At 42.3% G+C, this 16,412-nt stretch overlaps 1 protein-coding gene across 1 annotated transcript in view; it reads left to right on the top strand.

Annotated features, from left to right (window-relative positions):
• The window catches only part of CEP135 (centrosomal protein 135), a 375,473-nt gene extending 360,317 nt beyond the window's left edge, over positions 1 to 15,156 (top strand). Inside the window, exon 26 of the mRNA XM_078678164.1 lies at positions 11,103 to 15,156. Within this exon, the coding sequence (XP_078534290.1) occupies positions 11,103 to 11,124 (22 nt within the window). The 3' untranslated portion in view covers positions 11,125 to 15,156. The remainder of the gene's footprint in view (positions 1 to 11,102) is intronic.
• Positions 15,157 to 16,412: the final 1,256 nt, after the last annotated feature.

Raw genomic sequence — 16,412 nt, 5'->3', positions numbered from 1 at the left:
GCCCATCCCCTCTTCCTTTTGCAAAAAGCAAGGTTGCAGCCCACCCCTACCAAGTAGAAGAGGTCCAGTGGAAGACCCCCCATAAATTCCATGGCTGACTCCTCTTGTGAGAACTCAATGAATTCCTGTTGTCGTATATTCTTAATCTGACAGGGAAGCGAACCAATAGGGTGATACCCCTCAATGTTGCGCCGGCCTAAAGTAGAGGTGATGGTGTTACTGGATGGTATTTCATAAGAAACTGCCCAGACTCAGTTAGTGCGCAACAAATTCAAGTGGATGACTCTGAGGCAAGGCACTCCGCCACCTTCTGTCACAGCTGCACAGTGTCCGAGCCATGGAAGGAACAGGTTCTGCTGCCGAACCCCATGGGTGCTGGAGCCCTAGGTCTGCTCACCTAACCTCAGAAGTTCAGGAGGGTGCGGAATGTATGGTGTTGTTGATAAAGTGTGAGGGAAATCGGCGAAGGAGGGAAAATACAGTGATTTGTATATTCATTTTCTGATTATTGGTGTTGCGTTTAATCTCCAAGGGAATTCAGAATGGAACATTACATATTTATAGTTTTTATATGAGACACTGTGGGGATGACACACCACTTTACCTGAGTGATGCAAGCCTGGGTGCCTATGGTGGGTGTTTTATTAAATATGATTGGTTGATTTCTTCCCGAAATAGAATACGGTGACACAGTGGTAAATGAGACAATGCCCGTTGCTTGGAGCAGAATAGTGATTTTTTCTGGAAATAGATTATTATTGGGCAGACGGTACATTCAGAAGCGCATGAGGTAATAGGTAGACACAATCAATTATTCGCACCAGCGTTGTAAACATTTTTGGATTTTAAATTCAGCATTACTTTCATTGGAGAGTGTTGCATTAATCAGACATCGTTATGTCCAATTTGGATTCGTTTCTGTGTTGATTTATGAAGACTTAATCATGCCATCTGGGTGGGTGGTCAGCCAATATTGATACTTTGATTTCTGCTGTACGTTCTGATAGGTGTTTTTCCTACCAAGACAAACGGTCGAAATATTTCATTTTTATGGTCAGTAAATTGCAGCATTTTACAGCATTTGTTATGCCAGCTGGGCATCGCTGTTCCATCTCTATGAAATTTGATGTCAATTTCAGTATCCCAGCTCACCATGTTTCTTCAATTAAGCGTTTTGCAGGGCATTGTGACTTTGCAAGATCACATTTTGGTTTATAGTGAGACAAGAGTCAGAAAGTGGATTATTAGTTGGGGTGGATGGTAGTCGAACACTAATAATAAAGTCACTATTCTTGTTAGGTCCAGTGAAGGTTTCAGTAATTTCATTCTGAGCTCCACCCTTGGTATTAAAGGCACAAAGCAGGCATACTTATCTTAGGCACACCAAAAGGAGTAGAGAGTGATACAATATCTGTCTCTTTGGTGGCATGTGCTCTGTATCGAAATAATACCCTCACTCACACAATTGTGTGACATGCTAAATTATAGGGCTGCTTCAGTACACACCCCTGCACAGACCAACGTCTGGGGTGGAGCAATAGGGTAGGGGAAGACAAGACACAACATATAAAGATATTTAGAAACAGTTTGACTGGGATCACCGAAACACAGTGCGTGTTAAAACTAGCTCGGAGGTGTCTCTCTGCGTACATTTCCGCCGGCCAGGATTAAAAACATGAAGGATGGTGGTGACTGGAAGAGATTATGAACTCCATACACCCTTCCTTATTGCCAATTTGTGGACTTGTTTCTGCCGTAGTGATGTGCCCACAGTATAGGGTCACGCCGGCCTTCGTCAGGACCTTTCTGGTCCAAAGACCACGGTCACCTCGTTACCTAGAGTGCAGTTGTAAACAAACCAATTGTTCCTGCACCGAGATATCCCCTAACACTCGCCTGCAATACTATATGGAAGAGAAACAAAGAAACAACAAACACGAGAGGTCACTATTAACCATTCCCTCTCGTAGTTTCGCTTATCACAGCACATCAATCATTGTCAATCCACCACAACACGGGTATAGTGCCCGGAACAGTATACTTGATTTAAAGATAACATGACGTTGTTCATTAATGTGAAACTGATGCAGATTCACCTACTAGAATCGTAGGCGTAGATCGCTATGTATATGTACTCTTTCTCGCATCTCTCACTCATAATCAAAAGGTCATATTTTGCCTTGTCACTTACTGAGTTTACATTAGAACATTGCTAGAACTGGCGAGAGACAAGGAGAGACCCCCTGTAGTCACACTCTGGGGAAGACAAATCAACAAGGCGACATATATATAGTGGTTAGATGGTCATGCACCACAAAGAAACCCCTCCAACCAGGATTGAGCCCTGCGGGTGTCTAAATATCATTCTGTAGTAGGGGATCTCTGTGTATAGTCATAATCTAGTGAATAGTCCCGCTCATGTGCGGGGACCCCGGAGCAATCAAGCTTAGCCGCTCCTCGCAGCAACACCTCCTGGAAGGAGACAATGTCGTCTATCGGGGACACCCTCGTCCGAGGGGAGTCCGGCAGGGTCGGTGAGTAGTCCCTGGCACTGGACGAATCCGTGTGGCGAGATCTAGACCTGTCCCTCCTACGGCGCCGTCTGGACCTCGTAGACAAGCGACGGCGACTCCTGGACCTATCTCTCTGTCTTGAGCGAGACCTCGACCTCCGTGGCCTCGGACGTTCCGCGGGCCGGAAAGGAGGACGCTGTTGAGGCCGAACCGGGAGCCTAGGTTGTGGCGGCCCCGTAGGCGGTGTCGGCAAATGAAGCAGCGAGATAGACCTTGGCGGAGCCGGTGGAGGATGATGGTGAGGAGGAACCGGAGGTGGTGGAGGAGTAGGAGGTTGAGGCAGTGGAGGAGGAGTCGGGGTACGTGGAGGAGGATCCACGGGTAAAGGAGAAGGTGTAGGCAGCCTCGGTTTGGAGGGTGAGTAGACTTGAGAGTACTCCAAGCCCGGAGACTGTCCTACTCTCCTTCTCTTCTTCTTCTGACCAAAGGGGGGCGATCTCGAGGCCCTACCCCTCGTAGACGAGCGACGGCGCCGCCGCGACCGTGTGCTCGCTGAAGCCGAGGACTCCGTCCTGGTCCTAGAACGTCTAGGCTTCCTCCTCGACGCTGAGCATCCTTTCGGCGTCGACGAGCATCTCCTTGACGTCGACGAACGTCTCCTCGACGTCAACGAGCGTCTGCTCGGCGTCGATGGTTGTCCCTTCGACGTCGACGGTCGGTGCCTCAGCGTCGATCGTCCCCTCGACGACGACGATCTCCTCGGCGTCGACGACCTCCGTCTCGACGCTGATCTTCGTCTCGACGTCGCTGACTTACGTGTCGACATCGACCGGCGGTGTCGCCTCGACGGCGAGCGCCGGCATCTTGACCCCTCTCGACGTCGATGATGGCTCGACGACGAATCAGTCCTCGACCTCGTCGGAGGTCTCGACATCGGTCCCCTCGACGTCGAACGCCAATGGCGCTTTTCATTACTGGGGAGCCCCCCAGAGGCCGGCGCACGGGCAGAGGAAGAAGGCCCTTCGTGCCCAGACCCACATTGTCCTTGCTGCCTTCTCTGCTCCAAGCCTTGGAACCTGGTCTTCTCCCTGTCCTTTAGGGTCCTTTTAGGGAACTGTAGACAGATATCACACTCCTCAGGAACATGAGAAGAAGGCAGGCACAGGATGCACACCTTGTGAGGATCCGATTTTGCCTTTTTCCTGGAGCACTCAGGACATTTATCAAATAAGGCAGGCATATTTGATAAAAGAGCAGCCAAAACACCTGAGAAACTCCAGCAAAGATGAGAAGAGGCAAAAACACGTAGAGTGAACACCCTCTAACACTTTAAAAGTGCACAATTTGTAGAAAAACCCAAAAAGGGAGAGCTCAATGCTCCACGGTCCTGCTAGCAGGAGCTGGAAAAAAGAACTGAAAGTGGAGGGAGTTGCTGTGCATTCCGGGATAACAGAAGAGTTCTGGAAAGTTTCCCTTTTTAATCCACATAATGGTAGCCTATGGGGGCTTGTCTGTCCTGTCCTTCCTCTCCATCATTCCAAGGATTTGGTGAAGGGGGGAAGTGTTCTCCATGGTGAAACCTGGAAGACAAGTCTAAGTATGATATTGGTGGAATATCCTTGCATTTCTAGTTGAAGTACTGGACAGTGTAGCCTTGCATGTATAGGCTGCATTATCTGTCTTTAATTCTCTCTTAAGTGTCTATGCAGTACTGCAAAGAAGACAGCTTATGAGATTATTTTTAATTGCTCCGGGGTCCCCGCACATGAGCGGGACTATTCACTAGATTATGACTATAACAGAGATACCCCTAATACAGAACTGGAGTTACAGGTAAGAAACTACTCCATACTCGTTTAAGTCCATACTGCCTAGAGATCACGGTCCTTGGTGCACTCTATAGACTAGTAAGGTAGCGTTTGTCCCACAATCTCCTAGAGTGCCCCTACTATCACACTGCTGTCACCTACATATGCGGAGATATAGGCTCTAGCCCCAGGTATCTTTCCATGTTCGATCCTCGAGGGCGTTTTCACAGACACCCTTTAGTATGATTCCAAACGTCATCCTCAGAAGGTGAGGGCCTCAGGAGGGATAATACCTGCTGTAGGAGTGAATGTCGAGGGGTTGTGGAGGCCTGAATCCGGAGTGTCCACATAATGTTTATCCAGGAAGAAATCGTGCAGGCGGATTTTCCTGAAGAAGCAATGTAGTTCTTGTGCGGTCCTGATTTTTCTTTGGGATTTTGGTTCCTGTCATTCTTTACTGTTTAGATCAATTCTTTAACTCAGAAGGTTGACCACAGTCCTTACATATGTGGTTGTAAGATTTTTGTTAATCAACATAAAGTAGCATTGTTTGCATACAAACAGATTTTCACATGTAGCTCTAAAACACATTTTGGATTTTTCAGCATTTAAAGCTAATTTTTCAAAATCAAAAATGCCGAACTTAAAACTGGAAACCAATGTGGGATCACACTGCTTCACCTCCCAGCGGGTCGCCCCTGAGCATTGTGGTCAATGCAGTTCACCAAGCGTGTGTGCTTGCACGATTGTCTCGAGTAATTACAAAGTTGTACTGGCCATCTCTATACACGTGTTTCTGGATCATTATCCACCGTCAGTAGAGATTAGGCATCAAATATTTGGGGTTGCTAAGCCGGCTGCCAATGTATTCTCAGGTCACAATACCTCTCAAGGCGCACAGGTGCCTCTCCACAAGCTCGTCAGCTCAACCGGCTCGAGGGAGCCTTTTAAACAGGAAACCAATGTGGGATCACACTGCTTCACCTCCCAGCGGGTGGCCCCTCAGCATTTAAAGCTAATTTTTCAAAATCAAAAATGCCGAACTTAAAATTGGAAACCAATGTGGGATCACACTGCTTCACCTCCCAGCGGGTCGCCCCTGAGCATTGTGGTCAATGCAGTTCACCTAGCATGTGTGCTTGCACGATTGTCTCGAGTAATTACAAAGTTGTACTGGCCATCTCTATACACATGTTTCTGGATCATTATCCGTCATCAGTAGAGATTAGGCATCAAATATTTGGGGTTGCTGAGCAGGCTGCCAAAGTATTCTCAGGTCACAGTACCTCTCAAGGCGCGCAGGTGCCTTTCCATGAACTCGTCAGCTCGACCGGCTTGAGGGAGCCTTTTAAACAGGAAACCAATGTGGAATCACACTGCTTCACCTCCAAGCGGGTCGCCCCTGAGCATTGTGGTCAATGCAGTTCACCAAGCGTGTGTGCTTGCAGGATTTTCTCGAGTAATTACAAAGTTGTTCTGGCCATCTCTATACACGTGTTTCTGGATCATTATCCGTCGTCAGTAGAGATTAGGCATCAAATATTTGGGGTTGCTGAGCAGGCTGCCAAAGTATTCTCAGGTCACAGTACCTCTCAAGGACTGCTCAGCAACCCCATACACACACTTGGCGAACTGCATTTACCATGATGCCTAGGGGCGAACCTGCTGGGAGGTGAACCAGTGTGATCCCACATTTGTTTCTTGTTTAAAATTTGAGCTGACGGTCTCGTGGAGAGGCACCTGCGCGACTGGAGAGGTACTGTGACCCGAGAATACTTTGGCAGCCTGCTCAGTAACCCCATACATTCGAATTGCCTAATCTCTACTGATGACGGATAACAATGCAGAAACACGTGTCTAGAGATGGCCAGCACTAATCTGCACATACCTGGTGAAACACTCGAGAGACTTTGCAAGTACACACACTTTGCGAACTGCATTTACCTTGATGCCTAGGGGCAAACCTGCTGGGAGGTGAAGCAGTGTGATCCCACATTTGTTTCCTGTTTAAAAGGCTCCCTCGAGCCATTTGAGCTGACGGGCTTGTGGAGAGGCACATCCGCGCCTGGAGAGGTACTGTGACCTGAGAATGCTTTGGCAGCCTGCTCAGCAACCCCATACATTCGAATTGCCTAATCTCTACTGATGACGGATAACAATCCAGAAACACGTGTCTAGAGATGGCCAGCACTAATCTGCACCTACCTGGTGAAACATTCGAGAGACTTTGCAAGTACACACACTTGGCGAACTTCATTTACCATGAAGCCTAGGGGCAAACCTGCTGGGAGGTGGAGCAGTGTGATCCCACATTTGTTTCCAAAAATGCCAAACTTAACCCGATCTGATTCTGTGATCGTATTGAGTGGACTTAGTACTCCATCTGTCATTTGCATGTCACAGCGACTCTTGTGGTAATTAGTAGGGCTACTTTGCAAACCAAGTGCAATGTTTAACTAATTAATAACTTTGGTGCATTTGTTGAAATGCCACAAAACCTTCGTACATTTTTTTGCAGTTCTGGCATTGCTTAGCATTGGCATGCTGCTCCATTTTTCGGTCGAGCCTAGCGTTGCAGTGCATGCGCTGCTCACTTTGCGAGGCATGCAGTTTTCAGTATAACGTGGAAGCTCCGCCCACTCTCTGCCCATCTTTTTCATTGGCTTATGTCCTAAATGCTGCCTTACGATTGGTTTTAGGCTTGTTAGTCCCTCAGTATTTTTTTTTATATTGTGAGGACTATTTCCTTCCCATGCCTCCCCCAGTACGTGCCTTCTCACCCCCCACCCCGTTGCCCATTGTTCATGCTTTCTCAGCTGCCCGTTTGTAATGCAATAGGTCTCGCGTAAATGTGAGTCCTATTGCATTGCAAATGCTTGTTCTGGCAGTATCTGCATTGGTGTGTGATGATGATATTTTGAGGACTGTGGAGTTCTTCCTAATAGATATAAAACAGTGACCTAGGGAGGTCCTCCTCTCTACTAACTCAACTACAGAAAACTCTGGCCTTTCCTGTCTTCCCAATGCACATGATCTCATCAATCTGTTTAAGGACTGTTATTATGGCACAACCATAATAAAATATTTGAAAGACAAGCATGTAAGACATTTTACAATTTCTCTGTATGAGTCCAATATGCAAGGATAATATTGTGAAGAATTATTTACAATGAGTGCTCCAGTTTGAACCTTCGTCATAATATGTGCAAAGGAAGAAACGTCATTTGAGCAACGTCTCAACTGAAAATCGCTGGAACAGATGGCATTGTTAAAGACAGACGCATTGTGCCTTGATTCACTTGCATTCCCTTGTTAGACGTACCATGGTGTCTCTTTTGATCTCCCAAAAGGCTTCAAATTTCTTTCTGATAGTATGGCATCAAACTTGCAAGCAAATTCGTTTTCTGATTCTTGGCTATTTTTCTATAGTAGTTCAGCTTATTTTATGATCAGGGCAGCCTTGCTAATATGACAAGCTAAATTCACAGTAGAAACAAAACTCAGCATTAGAGGGGTGGGGGATGGGGGGTGATGTTGATAAGATGCATTTCAATACGCTCTTCTATCTATGGCCTTTATTTCTACAGCAACTTCAGCTTCTACTGCTAGGTAGGCAGTCCTGCTACAAGGCGAAGTCCTATCTGATTGGTTTGTAGAAGGGTATAGAAAAACTGTTAACTGGTAAAATAAGTATAATACACTGGATTAGTAAGTGCGGGGAGTGGATGAGCAGGTACTTAACAAATATTCTGTGATACTTTATTGGTCCTTACCTACAGGAAACTGCATATAAATTTGTCTTAAATAAAAAAAATAATGCACGTTAAACTTATATGTGGAAATGCATTGTTTTGATAGAAAAGCACAGTTCGATCACTACCAAATGTGCCAATTTGTACAGGTCAAAACATAATGTTCTTCTCCAGCCCAGGCCTTTTCTTAATTCGTGGATTTAGAGTCCTGTTTTGTAATGGAATACACAATGCTACCAGTTCCAGAATTCAAAGAAAAAACCTGGACTGGAGCAACACATCACTCATGGACCTGGGACACTTAAGCAGGGCTGCTTCAGACTTGGCATGTATGCACACAAAAAAAGATTTGAAAGAAAGCATTTTCCAGTGATCTTTTAAAAAAGGTGTGGTTTATTTTCTGTCCCAATAATCCCCCATCCCATCCTTTCTCCCTGGAGATGACCTAGCATCAATGCAGCCCTCAAGCAAACCCCGGTTTGTACTTTGTGGCCCCTGAATAAATGTTTGAGTACCCATGTCTGAAGGATGGGCAGCGCTTCTATGGCTCACCAGATGGAAGACAGGAGGCAGCAATGTGAATTATGGACGTTAAAATGTATATACTGTAAAATCGGGGTGTGGTACATTGGGGTAGAGTGGGGGGGATAGGTGTGGGGCATGTTGGAGTGGTGCAGATTTTTTTGGATTGGATTGAGATGGATTGGAGTAGGGCTGGTTGTTTTGGATTATAGTGGGGCAGATTGGAGTGGGCAGATTGTTTTGGATTGGAGTGGTGTGGGTTAGAGTAGAGCAGACTCTTGGACTGGAGTGGTGCAGCTTGGAGTTGGATGTATTGGTGTGGTGTGCATTGCTTTGGATTGTTTTGGTGTGGATAGATTAAAGTGGGGAATATTGTTTTGGATTGGTGTGGGGCGTATTGTTTTGAATTGAGGGGGCCCAATTGTTTTTAATTGAGTGGCGCTAATTGTTTTGGAGTGAGTGGGGCAGATTGTTTGGAATGGAGTGGGGCAGATTGTTGGAGAGGGGTGGATTGAGTGGGGCAGATTGTTTGGTATTGGAATGGGCAGATGGTTTTTGACTGGAGGTGGCATGTAGTTTTTGACTGGAGTTGGGCAGATTGTTTTGGACTGAACTTGGGCAGATTGTTTTGGACTGGAGTGGTGCAGATTATTGGAGTGGGGTGGATTGGAGTGGGCATATTTTGGATTGGAGAAGGATTGATTATTTTGGATTGGAGTGGGGCAGATTGTTTTGGATTGGAGTGGGGCAGATTGTTTTGGATTGGAGTGGGGCAGATTGTTTTGAATTGGAGTGGGGAAGATTGTTTTGGATTGGAGTGGGGCAGATTGTTTTGGATTGGAGTGGGGCAGATTGTTTTGGATTGGAGTGGGGCAGATTGTTTTGGATTGGAGGGGGGCAGATTGTTTTGGATTGGAGTGGGGCAGATTGTTTTGGATTGGAGTGGGGCAGATTGTTTTGGATTGGAGTGGGGCAGATTGTTTTGGATTGGAGTGGGGCAGATTGTTTTGGATTGGAATGAATTTTGGGATTGGAGTAGGCCGATTGGAGTGTGGAAGATTGAGAGGGGCTGACTTGGATTGGAGTGGGGTAGACTGTTTTGGATTGGAGTGGGGCAAATTGGAGTGGGTTGGGAGGACTGGAGTCGGGTGGATTGGACTGGAGTCGGATGGATTGCATTGAATTGGATATGTCTGGAGTGGGTTATACTGAGTGGCTGATTGGTGTGGAATGAAATGTGGCAGATTGGGGTATACTGCACAATTATGTGCTAACACATCATTTTCAGAAATTACATATAAGAAAGAAACAATGTCGCTCTGCAATAAAATAGTAAGAACAGGGCCCACTAGCAAAAACAAAAGAAAACATGAGTGCAAAGTGAGAAAAGATGGCTTGGCAAAATAGAAGATATTTAACTATAGAAAATAAATCTTGGCAATTTTGTTGGTCCTGCTGGGCACGTTTTTGCCAGTCACATGCATTCTGTTTGCAGGACACTAAAAGTTGAACAGAACAAAATAGTACATCAGTCACATCGGGAGCAGTGGCCGGGCACTGATTAAGTTGAATCAGTCAGTGCTTGGTCCCTGCTCCACAGAGAGGAATGGAAATGATGTTAGGCATGCCTAGACGAATTACGAGGCTGTAAAGAAAAGTGCCAAGCAAGCCAACAAATGGTAAGCTACGGGCGGGCTCCAAGCCCTTTTTGATAACAGCAGTGTCTCTCAAGCGAGACACATGCACTAGCACAGGCTCTTGCAGGCTTGACTTCAAAAATTAAATGGGCCTTTACAGAATCTTATAGGGTCGCTGAGGCTTTGAATGTGGGATAGACTTAGAAGGTGAAGTGACATTCTGTTTTTTAAAATAGGAAAGTCCAAAAACCTTTATTTATGGGTGAATTCCCGCACTCTAGCACAACCTTCAAAAAGTGTGAGCTATTTACCTTTTGCAGCTTGTCTTGCATAGCTTCAGTGAAAGAGCATTTTCTTACTGCTCGCAATGTTAATTGGATTTTACCTTATTCATACATTTATGCCATACCTTTAGTCTTCAGTCATATTTTAGTAAATAAATCATTGTTTGATAGTTTACTGGCCAGCTTGCTTTTAGAAAGAGTTTCAGCCTTTGTTTGTTCCGTGTAAATATGTGAATTCACAGTGGTTTTAACTACTTTATGAAATACATTGCTTTAATCATGAAACACATGAGAGAGCGAACATTCCTGGTATGTATACAATTTATCGTTGTATAAGTTTTTTTTAAATGTCTTTAGTAGTTAAGTTGTTCAGTTTCCCAAGATCTTTTAAATATTCATTTCTAAAACGTTTATTTCATATATTGCTTCTCTTTTGGGACAACTGTAAGGAGTATCACAGCCATCAAGTCTACGTTTCAGAAGCATGAATTTCCATTGTTTTTATACAATAGCATCTGTAAACACAAAAGTAAATCCTTTTTTTTCTATTAATAGTTATATTTTATGTTTTTTGCTTCCCTTCCAGATGTGTGAGTTTTAAAGAATAGGATTCACAAAATGGCAAATTAAGGAAAAACAGACGTGTCAGAAAGAATGCTGTTCACTGTTCAGGTGATTTTGTTCTGGTTATCAACTTCTCAAAGCCTATAAGCATAAAGAAGATTGAACGCCAAGCAACTGGTTAGATGTAAACGCGGTTTACAAGAGCTTAACCTGTCAACAAGACTTATTCACAACCTATTACGCAGCTTTCGAGAAGTACCATTTTGCAAATTCCAGGCTTTAAAACCATAACATGGAGTACATTGACTTATGCAAAAGACTTCTTAAAGACTATTTCTCTTCATCTCCAGCACCCTCGTCTCTGCAGAAGTGTGTGTGAGTTGGTAAAGCTGCAAATCTGACTCCACATATGTATCCTTTGAATTCTATGGTTTTGCAATATCATGAACATTACCTATTTTTGTTACACAATATATCAGGTGTCAAAAACGTGTAAACAGTGTCAAATGAAATGTGCTCTTACCTTGGTTACAGTATATCTAAAAGAGTAACGTAATCTTGTTTATCTAATTTGCCATGCCACTCATAGTTCGCCTGTCAGCTTAATTATGGTAGAACGAAATTTATTAAAAATAGCTGGCATAACAGTCTACGCCGTGAAATATGAAAACTCCACATGTACATAATTCAGATTTTAAAAAAACATTTGAATATTTCCCGTTTCAATAGAATGTAAATGCATGTATTGCATTGAGCATGTGACATTTCTCTAAATAGGACTGTGTAAACATGAGTGATTCGAACTGATCCAGTTTAAAGCTCCTGCAATACACTAAGTTTAGTGACATCACGTTTTTTTGGATGACCAAGCCGTCCACAAGTTGTTACTATTGGTATCAGATGCCAATGCTTCCTGCAAAAAGAGCACTAGAAGAAACCCTCATATAATTCACATGGCTACTAGTGAATTGCCATGTTCTTTCTCTATGCGATTTTTAACAAATATCCTGAAACACATTCCTGTCTCAGAACCTCTTGACTGTATTAATCGAGTTTAAATATTTCACTTACCTGTTTAGTGCCCAAATGGTGACACAAATAGGCTTCTTATTTTTATTTGCTTATTAAAACTATATCTGCCTGCAAATCTCTCATTGCTTTCTCCCCAAAAGAAAATAAGTACCCGTTATCGTCTATTGAATGGAACTTGGGAAGATATTGAAATCCTTCAATCACAGATTTTGAGCAAGAGGACAATCTTAACCTACCACCTGTAGACATTCCTCTTATCTCTGCTATAGGTCAAACAAAAACCATTGTAGATCCCCATTGTATGGAAAATGTGCTGGCATTCATTGACAGCTCATAGAAAGCAAATGTTTGCAGCATTTAAACATTTACAAAAAAATGTATCCTAGAGCTGATAGAATATATTTCATTTGTTTCGCTTCTAAATTGCTTTACAAGCAGGTAAATGACAGTCTAGACTGCACTGCTGCTAATAAACAGAGAACAGTGTGTTTGTGGTATTGAATTTCCACGGAATATCTACAGTTCAATGTAAATCTAAAGTAGTGATGTGGTAGTTTAAAAATGACAAAGTATCATTACATTGAGAAATCCCCTTGACAATGGAAGATTGTCATGACCAGCTACGGAATGAGATAGTGAAGTTACAAGTCCTTGTGAGATTAAAGCCGATAGATGAAATGGAATACAAACTAAGGGCATAATTTTGTACTTGCCTATAGACAAGCTCAATCCATGAACATACTTTCTTTTATACCTGAAATGAGCAGAAAAAGAAGATCAAGATTTACAGTGCCCATGTCCTGGCAAGAATGAGGTAGGCGTGGTCTAATATTTGTACGGTTTTCCCCAATTTCTCATATGAAACTACCCAGCTAACCAGCTGTTCCACAACAAAATATATATTCTTCGCTCAGACTCTTCATCAGTGATCCTGGGGGATATGTAGAATAATGAAAGCACTTTTAAAAAGCCATATATCATAAAGAGAAAACAGGCTGTGTAGAAATATTCTTTCTTCTAGTGTCGTGAATCATGTTAATAAAATCCCTTCAGTTAGAAGGAATGAAGCTGTTCACTCCTTTGTGATGATAACTTTTCACTTATTCTTCAAGAACCTGGCATACCAGATTTCCTTGGGTTTCCTTCCGCCGGTTACAATACGAGTCAATTGTATTTGATAGACCATTTCTATAATTTATAAATAGATTTCCTTGTTTAGTGATTTAAATGCAAATTATATAGTTTTTTCAAGTGTTGCTCACTCATGTCTTCTCATTTTTGCCCAAACATAATCCCCAACTTCTACCATTCCACTTGTGTTTCTTCATCATTACCTCTAAATTGTCTAGAAACGTAATGCATTTGCTGGATTTTTTTCTTGAAAATTGAAAAGTTCAGTTTCACCTACCTTGCCTGTTTAGGGGACCCAAGAATTTACCATATGTTTTTAGACTCCTTATTTGAATATAATATCTTACACATCCCGTCACTTTGGTAAGGAGCATCAATGAAGAGTTTTAAAGGCATAATCTAGCAACAGGTCGGATGCTCCATCATGTATGATAAAGAATTGTGCCAAATGCAGACAGTAAGTTCATTAAGAAAAATGGAGACAATGAGATAGGCTTTCAAAAGAAGTGCTTGTCATTTCCCCTTGTGTTATGTTACACCGTATTTATAAAACGTGCTTACACCGAAAAGATTTCCTGGCGTTGAAAGCACAGAGGCAGAAGAGACCTAAACCTCAGCCATAAGCCTGTCTAAAGTGCCAGATTTTTAACAAAGTCCTGAAACTCGCATAGGAAGTAGGAGCATTGATGTTTAAGGGAAGGAAATGTCCTCTTTTACATAGAGATATGATATAGTTGTGTGGTATAAAATCTTTTGCTGGTGGTTTTAAGTAGTCAGAAAAGCTGTCACAAGTGTTCCTAGCCATTCCTAAATGCATGGCATTGGTCTGTGTATGAAACCCACCATCCTTTTTTATACATTTGTACTGCGATTATACTGTAACTTTGAGGGATTTTCTTGGAGCAGGCAGAGTCTTCACTGATCATCAAGCCATCGGAATCAAATCAAATAGCACTTGTAAAGCACACGGCTACTCTGCAGAGATGTCCCGGCGAGTAATACGGATGCAACTTTGTAGGGGCAAAGAGTGGTTGGGAATTGGGTGACAATGGAATATCAGGGCAAGAACGCTTACACTGTTTGTGCATTCATCTGGTGTAAAGATACAGTCTAGAGTGTTAATACAAGAGTAACTTTCCATTTTGTATGACAAATATATTTATATAAAGTAACATGTTGCTAAATGTAATTCCAACTAGCAATTTTCTTTAAAATGTGCTTGGAGATAATATAATGAAAATAAAGGAGGTCTCTTATTTAAAGGGATTACCTCTTATCCTATGTGCACTTTGATGGTCTTGACCATTCAAGCAGAAGAATACTTTTCTGTCAATAGTTATGATAAACCTTTCACAGTGTGAGTTCAGTATTCAAAATAACAGTTTTTGCTATACATTTCTGCGGCAAAATGTGAAACTCTGTTAAATTAACCAAAACAACCTCACAGATGAAAGTGAAGTCTAAATTAAAGGTTAAATAAGGTGCTGATGGCACTTATGTGGTCTACAGTATTTATGAGCAGCTCTGTAAAATTAGAATCTATATGTAAATTAATAAAGATTGACATACTTAGTCCTTGGTACACACATACATTTACATGTTCACTCTTTCAATGTATTGCTTTTCACACCAATCTCTCGTGATCTGGTGGTGTGACATAAGATTCATTGAACGGGTATGTAAAGACTCACTTCTAAGAGAAAAAACTTTTCATTACCATATTGCACATTTGGACATTTTGACTAGTTTGTTTAGTCACAATGTGACCTTTAATGATTTCGGAGTGCTTATGTACTGTTTTTTTCTATATGTATTTATTTTTATATTATATTTATTAAACCAATGCAAATAAAAATTAAACGTGTTTTTATTCTAACTTATGGTGCATTTTTTGTAGAGTGAATTTCCATAATATTTTTTCATTACCTGCTTTTATTTACTGTTATACGAAATGGTGTGAATAACATTATTTTCTGCTTAATCTGGTAGACTTCAATTCATAACCACTTACCACCCACTGTATTTGTCAACCAGCTCTCAGTCGAGTCCGTACCATATTACTAGGTATGTCTTGATTAAGGCCTCTTTATAGCAATAACCAATATTTATTGTGGATTAAAATTCAAGGTAAGGAGGCAATGTAGAAAGACTGAGTGTGACAACGTTATTTAATATTGAGTCATCACAAACAAAAAAAAGTAGGGTCCACCTAACGAAAACTAAATAACGAGACCTACCACAGAGAAATCTCACCCACTGTTGGTGGCATGCATTATCAATGGATTTACCACTTGGGTTGTACAGCAAACCTCGAAATACCTCAAATTCCCCCTTTATTGTATCGATTGTAGGTTCAATCATACCACTTATGGGTTCAAATCTACTTTCTCTAGAAATTAAGATTTTATGTATATTTGAAAGTCTTTTTTTATGTAATATACCAACAACATTTTCAAAATAGTTATACTCAATGTTTCTTCCTTTCACTAACCTCTGAGGTGGGTTCTTTAGCAGCAAGTGAAAAAGATAGAGATCCTTAACGTGAAGTGAATTTAGTTCATGATCATATAAAAAAAAGTATGTGATATGGATTGCGGACCCCAATTACTGTTTTGCTGTCACCACTTAATGCACTGTTTTCTTAACAAGAATGGATGATCAATGAAAAGCATGCATAGGGTATTTTCGAAGATATTACTTTACAATATTGGAGCCTGCTATCCCTTTATAAAAGTTGATCTCTAATTTCCTTATTGCAGTCCATGCCTCCAGTCACCTGCAATAGCGAAATGGCATTGCCTCTCAACTGTAATAAGTTATTAGAACATTGGAATGTTGGGAGCTCCATTGAAAACAATGGAGTGCTCTGGGCTTATAATGGCTGGTATAAGCCTGGAGCACCAACATTCCAAAGCTTCTTTGTTCACAGCTTTGGCTGTGAACAAAGGCTTCAGGGAACCTGAGGGGATTCCAATCCCCTCACGCTCCCAAAAGGCTTTGTTTTTTTGTTAGAACATTCTGTCCTCTAGTGACAGAATGTTCTAATAGCCTTATAGCCCTTCGTAGATGGGCTATACCGCTATTAAAGTCCCTCTCCCTTGTTAAAGGACCTCGTGGTGGTATTTGCATAAAGTGTGTTGCCGTAGTCCAGTCTGCTGGTGATGAGGGC

The sequence above is a fragment of the Lissotriton helveticus genome, chromosome 2_2 (genome assembly GCF_964261635.1).
Source record: "Lissotriton helveticus chromosome 2_2, aLisHel1.1, whole genome shotgun sequence".
NCBI lineage: Eukaryota > Metazoa > Chordata > Amphibia > Caudata > Salamandridae > Lissotriton > Lissotriton helveticus.
Note: the sequence above shows the minus strand (reverse complement) of the source record. Positions and strands in the feature narration are given on the sequence as shown.